This window comes from Cryptomeria japonica, chromosome 4 (genome assembly GCF_030272615.1).
Source record: "Cryptomeria japonica chromosome 4, Sugi_1.0, whole genome shotgun sequence".
Lineage (NCBI taxonomy): Eukaryota > Viridiplantae > Streptophyta > Pinopsida > Cupressales > Cupressaceae > Cryptomeria > Cryptomeria japonica.
This window is the reverse complement of record NC_081408.1, coordinates 252,652,673-252,663,034: the sequence shown is the minus strand read 5'-3', so window position 1 is coordinate 252,663,034 and position 10,362 is coordinate 252,652,673. Positions and strand designations below refer to the sequence as shown.

Here is a 10,362-nt window from a genome sequence, read left to right as displayed (position 1 = left end):
CATGTGATGATGGATGATGTATTTTTCATGATCATTTCAAATAATATCCAAGTTCCTATTATATTGCTCCTCACTATGTGACATTGTCAGCTTATCTATTGGGGGCTCATTGTCACTCATGGTGGTAGAATTTCGGGTGCAATCATACTTAGTGAGCAACATAAAAGTTTATTTATTCTTGTCTATATTCTTGGGGAGCAAGAATATTATCCTATCTCTTTCTTCTTTCATGGTTTCACTATTTTCTTTAAGGCTTGCATTTTTCATACTTTGATGTCCTTTCTTGCATGGAATTGTATCTCTTATGATTAATCTCTCCTTAGTGGAGTATGTGATCTTTCATTCTATTGTTCTATCTTTCTCTTTGAAGATTACCTCTTCTTTAAAGTTGCATTTTACATATATAAATGTCTTTTCTTGAATTAGATATTTATTCATGTGAGTACATTGTGCATTTGCTTATGTTTAATCTCTCCTTAGAGGTTGTGTAATTCTTCTCATTATCCTTGTGCTTGGGGGGCAATGATTTATTTCTCTCTTATCCTTTCTAAGGATCCTCTTTATGGTGTTTGTTTATGATTTGATGTCATTCTTTGTGTGAAGTTGTTGTTTTCTCAAGGATTATCTCTTATGTAAGAGGTGTATGTTGTTGGCTACAACCTCTTCTTCACTTGGCAAATGTATATTTATTATAAACTTACCCTCACATTGGGGAAAAAGTGTGTCATCCTTCATGAAGAATCCCTTTCACATAGTAATAGGAGGAAGGTGGGAATTCTTGTTCCCCTTCCCTTCTTTTGGTAGAAGATGTTATGTTTGTTCAAGAAACTCCTCTTGGAGGTGGATGTCTTTTGAGAAAAGATCTCTTCTCCTCCAAGGATCCTCTTTACAATTGTTGCAAGATATCTCTTTTTCAACTATCTTATCCTTGCTTATAAGAGTATTCCCTCTTTAGCTCGGATTTATGAACATTGTTGCCTAAAGGATATATCCTTGGTGTTGAAGGTAGGTATCATCATTTCTAGCTTCCTTAATACATCAACATAGGGTTATGTTGACATCTTAAGGGGGGGCACCCATATTTCCCTCTTTGTACCATATTGTACTATATTTTTGCATGTCTTAAACGAGGTGTTCAAACTCGAAACTAGAGAAAATAAAATCTTATACAAGATGCTTCATGCCTAAAACCAAACACAACATTTGATATATGTCTTAGATGGGGTGTACATTCCCAAAACCAGTCAAAACAAACTCTTACACTAGATGCCCTCGAAACTAGACATACATCTGTCTTGTATGGGGTTACACATTCTCAAAACTAGAGAAAACAAACTATTAAACGAGATGTTCCTAGAACTAGACCTGCCCCTTGGCATTTGCATTTTCATAAATATGTCTTAAATAGGTTGAGGTACACTTGGAACTAGAGGAAACAAACTCTTATACAAAGTGCTATATACTTGAAACAAGACATCACTTGCACACACACACGAGGATGAGTGGAACTAGCAAAACATAGCTAGACTATTCCTTCTCTCCTCCCCAACATGGATCACCTAGAAAAACACATCTAGCATGTATCTATGGTCTTTGTTTCCTTCTTCTCATGAACTCATATATTTGCTATTAGTGGTTCATGGATGATGTGTTCTTTGCTCTTTTATGTGATCACTTGTGTTCTTGAGATGGCATTTTTCAAGAAGGATATTAATTGTTGAAACATTTTGATATTGAGGTCTCTTCGACTAGTTGACTTCAGGTCTTTTTTTTTGTCTTTAGATTTTGTGATGTGTGTCTTTTGTCTTTTGTTTGCCTTTTTATTTTTGTTCTTGTGTGCTCTTGCATGTGTTTGAGTGAGTTGAGATCCTACGATTGGGGGCTTTGCTCCTCAAAATTAGTGATGTCTTAGACTCCTTTTGATTGTGCTCCTTTCCTCCTCTTCTTCATCTCTCTTTCATCTACGTTATCGTAAGTATTTGTGTAGGTTTATACGAGCCCATTAAATCGGGAGCTAAATGTAGCATCATAAATTGTTAGCAAGACAATTTACAACTCATGTTTGTGCCCCTACTTTAGCACACCTCCCCCTCATCTCCTAGCTGGGTCCATTCAGTGCCTTAACTCCAATTTTAATACCACAAACACCTACCAAATGACTCCCTTGAGGTGTGTCCTCCTCCTTAGACCCTAAATTTGGTCCCTCAATCCCCCTTAATGGGGCCCATTTTTCAAGGGAGAGGTGTGACCTATCTCTCCAAATGGGAAATAAATTTGGTGGCTCAAAATAATCATTGGAGGTCGGCCTAATCAATAAATTGACCTAGGATCTCATATGTAAAGGCATTAATCAATTAATTTCAATCCTAACATGGATTCCAAGTATTCACATCCAAGTAATCAAGCGTTCAAGCATTGAAGTGTTCATCATCAAGCATTTCTAGAGGTCTTCAAGGCTGCATTTCCTTCATTCAATCATTGTGGAGCAATTTACAACATTCATATGCAAGCATGTGTGTGTGATTAGGGTTTTGTCATCCATTTCATACAACATATGTGATTACATTCAAGAAACAAAGCATCATTATAAGTTATTTCAGATCTGAGGTATATCTTTTCATTATTTTATTTCAATATTTGCAATATTTCATTCAAGGTTAAATCCTAAACCAAGGTTTGACTTAGGCAAACCCCTATTTCCAACCTAATTCCCCTTCTTTCTATGTGTAGGAGGTAGGTATGGAGTTGTGATCTTTAGAATAAGATTTGTTTACAGTGATGAATCATTCCCCCATTGGAGTGCGAAAAGTGTGGGGGACCAGAGTGATCGTCACACTGGTCCTGACAAATCAGGGGCTCCTTTTGGGAACAAGTCTGAATCCTCTTAAAATCCTTAGCTACAGGTTCATGGCTCGATCCAACAATTGTAGCTCACTATTTACGCATTTTTACATCAATTCCAGAACATTTACCCTAATTTCAGCACCCTCAATAAATCAATTAGACTCAAGGGAAAGAAGAGGCTATTTCAACACCCTTGGAATCTTATCAACATTTAGACCTTTTAGGTTTAGATCTATCAAATTCCTATCTTTCCCTAATTGAATTGGTCCCCAAGAAAAATTAATGATTTTCATACATCTAATGGTGGAAACCCTAATATTCCACCTTTACATTATAATACACACACACCTACCCTCCATATTCATGTAATTGTTTCAAAAAATAATAAATTTAGATATAAACAAAAAAAATGGTCTAAATTATAATTAATTGAATCTAAAATTAATAATAAATAAAATATGTAACACAAAATAATATTATGTGTGTGTGTGTGTGTGTGTGAATATTTCTCATTAAAAGTATAAGAAACAAAATATTGACAAATGTTTAAATAGAAAACAATTTTTTTCAAAAAAATTCAAATCAGAAAAAATATTTTGAATCCACATAAAATAAAATAAACACCATTTTACATTGTTTATAGTTTATTAATGATTTACTTGTTGGAATCAACAAAAGTGATCAAGTAGCAAAAATTGTGCCACTTAGATCATAAAATAGGAAGCACCTTTATATTTCCATAATTTATTAGTTTATATAGATAACAAATTTAATTGTTGCCCCAAACACATAGTTCGCTCTAACAAACACTAATTGCCTTGATGAATGCATATTTTCCTCTTTTGCAAAATGTTGACTTCATTACACACTTCAATCCATCTATTGTTCCAAAAATTTGAGTCTTTTTTTTCTTCCTCTTCCCTCTCTCTATATAAAACATTGGAATTAAATTAAACATAACATTTTGTGAGAAATCATTGGAATATTGAAATTCAAGTTCTAGAATATTATTCTTGAAAGATTAGTTTATCATAACGAATATTACAATTTGATAGACTTCTTATCAACAAATTATTTCTTTAAATTAATTCTTATATCTCTATTTTAATAAATTAACCTATATTTCATATTTCCTAAAGTGAAATCAATTCATTTAATTGTTCACATATCCTTACCCCATGTTGACTAGGTGAACAGAACATTCTCCCCAACAATCCAGGGAAACAAATTTCAAACAACAAAATATCTAGAACGTTACTAATTTTTCAATGTTAAGATGCCGTTTTGGATCCTTTTGGACCTTTCGATAGGACTCCACTAAAATGATGACAACCCCCACCAATTTCAAACGAAGAAAATATCTTTGGACTTAATGTGTAATCTGAAAGACTCCTATGAATTCCAATTAAGACTTAAATCTGTAATGATATCCTAATGCAATCAAATTCTAGGGTGGGGCTCATCAACTTTAAAGCTTTTATGTTGATGTTGATGACTGGAATGAATGAAATTTGTTCTTGGTAAAAGTGATTCTGTAGTCGAGGTGAATGAACAAAGATGATGTCTTTTCTTCCACATAGATCTAAATATTCTTTTTCAAAGATAATAATTGACTATCTGGGGGGTTAATATAAATTATATCCATAAAGAAAATTCCGAGAACAAATGTAACTATCACTCTATGGTGTAAATTCTCATATGGGCATATCATGCAAAAGCTAAAAGCCTTTATACCAAAGAGAACCCAAGTTAATTAATTAATGTTAGATTTGTCAGTACGCTACATGTTGAGGTAGTAACTAGTTGAGGACTTTACACCCTCTAGAATGCAGAGCCACCAACCAGAAGGATAATTTATGAGCAATGAAGTCTCTGTCTTATCTAATGATGTAACACCTAACTTCGTTTGGCAGAATTTATTGCTTAATTTTAAAGCATGTATTTATTAAAACTAACACTGTTCTCAATGTCAAGAGCCCGGATTAAGTACAAGATGAGCCCAAATTTCTTAGTTTGCTTGATATCTAAACAACTTCACTGACTAATTGGGGGTCCCTCTTCACTGACAATGATCCAGTGGGCAGATGGTATTTATGATACTACACTTCAACTGGGTACAAAGTATGAGGTCTCCAATACCATCACAGCTGTGAAAGAATAAGAGCTATTATTGTGTAATAAATGATGTTATTTATATTATAAAAATATTAGGTTTCTTGAGATGCGTTGAGCCATTCTCTTTTATATTCTAGAATGGATTAAGGAGTGTGATATGAAATGTTGATTGGAGAACTCTCACACCATCAAATTTAAAAACAGCAAAACATTAACATAATGAATTGTGAAAATCTAATGTCATTGATATGTAGTAGATTCAACATAAAGAAGAATAATGAATATCTGAAAAATATTTCTTCAAACTCTTAGACACAAAAGAACAAGGTAGGAAGTACAAAGTACACTGTCTCCTAACTGGACTTCTATTTTGAGTGAAGCATGACTCAACTTTACAATCAGGGCTTCTGGGTGCTAAGCCCAACAAATTAAGCATACTGGTTATAAGTGCTAAACTATATTAGCCACAAATTCCATGGTGTGAACCCTAATTAACATTGAAATACACAACCTGTACGTGAGAGGGGAAAAAATGGCAGCTTTTTTTAGAACCTCGACCAACGCGGGGAAGCATGTCCTACCCATTCTGGAACACTGCTCTGCAGAACTAAGAATTGGGAAAACCCCCAGATGAGAAGGAAACAGGAATTCATTACATATGAACTCCATTCCTACATGTGTATTTGTGTATATATATGTGTGTGTATTGAGACTAGAAAGAGAGATTATGGACATTTGGGATTGCGGCCTGGGCCTCCGTAATAGAAGTAGTTTCCCCATTTGTTGTTTACTCCTCCCTGAATGTCATAGCACTCTGGATGATCAGCCAAAACTTGGAGATTAGTGAGGGGAATGAGACTGTTATCCCAATCTACAACTTGGAGATTTCTGAAGTAACTTGCTTTTGAAAATCCTTCTGCTGCAAAATGACCACTGCCCATTTGGGTACTGGTGTGCACGCCTCCTGGTCTGGTGTTGACAATCTCTCCTCCCCATTGAATCATGCTTGCATGATCTGCCAAATGACTGAACAAAAATGCAGGCCAATAGCCCACTAGCAGCCCGTCTCCGAATTCCAGCCACCAATTCCCATGATTTGGATCCTGATTAAAAACATAAACATATTAGTACAAATTTTGTTGATTTTACTACCCACAGACTTATATTTGAGTATTAAGATAATGAGTTTGATTGATTGACTGGCAGATCTGTGAACAGGTCCAATTGAAACAAACAAATGACTTTTTAGGTTGAGTTTGCAGTTTTTGGACTGAACTGTGTGTACTGCCTTTTTTTCTATCAATATTTTGGATTACATGATTTATCATTTTACTATCAATATTTTGGATTATATTATATGATTTATCATTTTTCTATCAATATTTTGGATTATATTACATGATAATGATAAGCAAGATTTTAGAAATCAATCCCTCTTGACTTGATAGCAGTGCAGGCTGTGGACATTATGTTTCTTCTTTGATAATTAAATTGTGACGTTTTTTATATGAATGTTTAGATCACACTCCACAATTCATATCTAAATCCGAATAGAGAAATTAATGTCCTTTCTTCATGATATGGTGGATGGCACTGACGATCACACTGGGATGAAAAAGAAACTTATACAATTAATTCTGAAAAGGAATGAAAAAACTAAAATACTCTATAAAGAAACTCATATGATCATGGAAGTACTGAATTAGGAAATGGCTATCCAGCTACTACGATGCACCAAGCCATCTATTATGATATATGATCATAAGAGCCGGATAGCCATTTCCCTGAAATACCACAAAAATATGTCAATATTATGTAAGAGAGTTCAAGGTTTTATGATGGGGTGCTAACCTTCCAAACAAGCAAACTGATATCATATTGACCGCCATTAAAAGCAGAAGTTGGTGATATTGCAGCTCCAATGGCAATTCCGTTGTTAGTCTGCACGAATCCTGAACACAACAGGTTGTAGCATCCCGTAGCCTGGTATGCATCTGTCTGTAAAACCAGAAAATACTCAATTTAGTGCTCTGAAACATTCACTTGGAATGCTTAAATTACTGTGCTAAATTTGATGCACTGACCGTCCAGTAAGTGAAGAAGCGAGGATATGAATCTCCATATAGCTCCGGGCTGACCTGCCAATGCAAGTTTACATACATATATTAATTCCATTCCGATTGCTTGAATCTATTGTTCAGCTTATAGCTTTTATTGATACATACTTGCCAACCAGCTTCGATTGTGTTGAGATCTTGCCCAAATGAACCAGAGATAACCCACATCTGGGATAGGCTGAATTCATATGGCTTCTGTATATGAGGCGTCCATACATTCAGACTGGCCTTGGCACCATAGTACTGGTCTCCCATCACATATCCTACTGCATGCTGCAATAATACATATATAATGTAATTAAGGTACTGCATATACAAATGGGAGTAATCCTATTTAAAAACTTAAAACCTAAGAAGCTCTTCAATGGATTGCTGTATTTGAGGGATCCTATGAGAAATATAACTAAGAACAATTAACTAACCTCATGGCCACCAGAGTAAACAGAATCCCGGCGTTTTGGATTCCAGGCAGCGGGATGGCGATTGGATTTACGTCCAAATCTTTTGACAGAGCCAACTCTCATTATATCTTGTTGGGTAGTCCTCCTGATGGGAACAGTCCCTTCTGGGCACTCTCCCATGTGATGCCATAGCTGAAACTTCTTAAATGCACCTCCTCTTCTATCTCCTTTGGGCCGCCAAACAGGAGGTTCCTGCAAAATTATTGATTGAATTCTTGCACAGTTATTTTTAGAAGTATGGAAACACATTTATATGGAACAAGGACGATCAAACTAGTGAAAACTGTAAACAATGCACACGTGGGTGGATGAATCTTGAATGGAAGGCAATCAATTCATATTATCAAACAAGAAAAGATTTGCACATGAATTTAATGTTGGCAAATAAAACCTAAATCAATACAAAATCAGAGGAGTAAACTATAGCGGCATAGACTAATCCGTATACACTTCACAAGTTGTTGCAGACAAAACCTTGATCGTGAAATCTTAGAACAAGACATATTGAACATTTGAACAGCTGTTGGTACAGGATTCAATACACACAGGCAACAAAACTTAGTGCCAGCATTAAAACCCAAGGAATCAAATTATGGTACAGGATTCAATACACAGAGGCAACAAAACTTAGTGCCAGCATTAAAACCCAAGGAATCAAATTAAGTAAACATATAACAAAAAGCAATTTTTATACATAAGATAAGGTTTTCACAGTGCTTGTCAATCAGTAAAAAGTTTTTAAAACATAAGATAGAGATTTTCACAGTCCCTGTCAATCAGTAGAGAGACTTTGAAACAATTGCCCAGAAGATTTTTCTATCAACTATTCCGATCACATTCTCATTCCTATCCCAACGAAGAATCATAAAACGCTAAAACAAAAATTTAGTAAAGTTTTGGATCACATTCTTACTGTTACCTAATGATGAATCATAGAATGTTTGTACAGTGTTTCCCACTGTAAGTTTCAAATGTGAGAGCATGAACAGTATGATAGATTTTTGCATCTTAAATAAACATAAGCAATGGAAACCGCGTAATTGCATAATAACAGATCCTATAGACCGTTTAAAACTGACTGACATTAAAATTGGGTAAACCTCAAACTAAAGTCCTTCTCATTCTAATGCATCACTGTATAACTGCTTTCCAATTGCTTGGTTTTGCGTTGTAGAGAAGAAAACATGAAATGAAATTGGGTTTCACAGCAAACCTGAGGGCTGAGTCCTTTCAATCGAGGATGATCGAATGCAGGCTGATGATGTGCAAGAACACAGTCAATAATATCTCCATCTGGGCTCTGCAGTCACAGTTATTCCATCCTTCAGAAAACCAAATCCAAACCAAAATCATAGAACAATAATACATATATATCAGATTTTCATAATCTATTATGCTGATAACTTGTGATTTCTCGATTTGACTCCAGAAATCGCAAATTATAAACATATTTTTTTCTTTCAACTTACAGTTGATCAAAGAATGTGATTCAAAATGCTGATACAAATAAATTACACAGTTTTTTCAAAAACTTTTACTCAGCAACAGACATATTCAAATCCATGCCTGTATAGTTTTGACAGCAGGTTTGTTCAATCTCTTGAGATGTCTGGCTATTCTCTTCAATTTGGTATCTGAGAATCCAGCTGTAGCATTATAATTAGGTAGGCTAGTAGTCTCTTCAGCAGCCAAAGGAGTTGGGAGGAAGCAAAAAAGACAGAGGAAAACAACACATAACTTGGTCCAAAAGCATGGGACAAACCAATGGAATGTTGAACTTCTCCCCATGATCTCTTTCTCTCCTATCACTTCTAATTCCAATTCTAATTCCCTCTCTTGTTGTTATTGTTGTGGAAAACCAAAGGCAATCCATATCTTTTGTCCTATTGTTAGTCTTGGTCTAAGACTTGCTAACGGTTTCAAGGACCAACAACAACAGCAAGAACACTGCAAGATCTCCATGCGACCCCCCACACCCGGTCAGTCAGTCATTCATGCCTTTCATCATGACAGGGCTCTTCCTCCCAATACCGGCAGCTGTCAGAGCATCCCAGGCACGAGTGCAAACAGCTCTAGAGGAGTATATAAATAACCCAGTTGATCAAATATAATAATAATGCCGGTGGGCTTCCATTCCTTCAGTTTCCTTCAAACCAGCAATGGGGATCTTCTTTTACACTTCCCAAGATGATTTAATATATTTGAGCGTGGCCCTCTTCTTTTCTTTTATGACGCTCTGCCAATGATGCTCCCCACTGCTTGCAGAATCCACTCAGTCTTATTTCTCCCTTCAAGGCTGAAAAAGCAATACATAGCCATTCCCTTTCACTCTTTATACACATTAATTTGAATGGGTGTCCCATTGGCCCACACTGCAGGGCGTGCACCGAAGGCTTCCTCCTTGTACCATAAATGTCCTACTGACCAAATATAAATATAGTGTTACCCACATTCACATTAATCCATGTCAACAAACAAATGTAAAAAGTTGAAAGCCCAAAGCAAAAGCAATTCAAACTGTAAACCAGACAGAATGATTTCACTCGTTTTCCCCTTTTTTTTTTCCTTTGTTTTTTTTTCTTGTTTGTTACATATTCATGCTCTCCACTCACCATCTTGGGAGATATCAAAAAGAACAATCTTTTAAAATGTGGCATCTTGGTCCCTTTTGTATGCTTTTCTGGGGCCTATGGTTCCTTCCCCTTTTAGAATTTGTGCCTGAAGCATTGTTCTTTTCCAGTCCACTAAAAGTTGGGCGTGACTTAAATTCGACGACCGTCTGAGTGTATTCTTCATCCATTTATTTTTGTCTTAAAATACAATCA

At 35.6% G+C, this 10,362-nt stretch overlaps 1 protein-coding gene across 1 annotated transcript; it reads right to left on the bottom strand.

Annotated features, from left to right (window-relative positions):
* Nucleotides 1-5,183: 5,183 nt before the first annotated feature.
* LOC131065546 (protein neprosin) lies at nucleotides 5,184-9,923 on the bottom strand. The gene is made up of 7 exons (XM_058000080.2): nucleotides 9,104-9,923; nucleotides 8,751-8,837; nucleotides 7,499-7,729; nucleotides 7,185-7,349; nucleotides 7,044-7,097; nucleotides 6,811-6,957; nucleotides 5,184-6,062 (listed from the first exon to the last, which is right to left on the bottom strand). Exons 1-7 carry the CDS (start codon nucleotides 9,323-9,325, stop codon nucleotides 5,685-5,687), a joined length of 1,284 nt encoding a protein of 427 aa, XP_057856063.1. The 5' UTR covers nucleotides 9,326-9,923; the 3' UTR covers nucleotides 5,184-5,684.
* Between the last annotated feature and the right edge of the window lie 439 nt (nucleotides 9,924-10,362).

Coding starts and splice junctions, on each gene's coding strand:
- LOC131065546 (XM_058000080.2), bottom strand. CDS start 9,325: ATGGGGAGAAGTTCAACATTCCATTGGTTTGTCCCATGCTTTTGGACC. Junction 8,838..9,103: donor CTGCTGTCAAAACTATACAG/GCATGGATTTGA, acceptor CTGTGACTGCAG/AGCCCAGATGGAGATATTAT. Junction 7,098..7,184: donor CAATCGAAGCTGGTTGGCAA/GTATGTATCAAT, acceptor TTGCATTGGCAG/GTCAGCCCGGAGCTATATGG.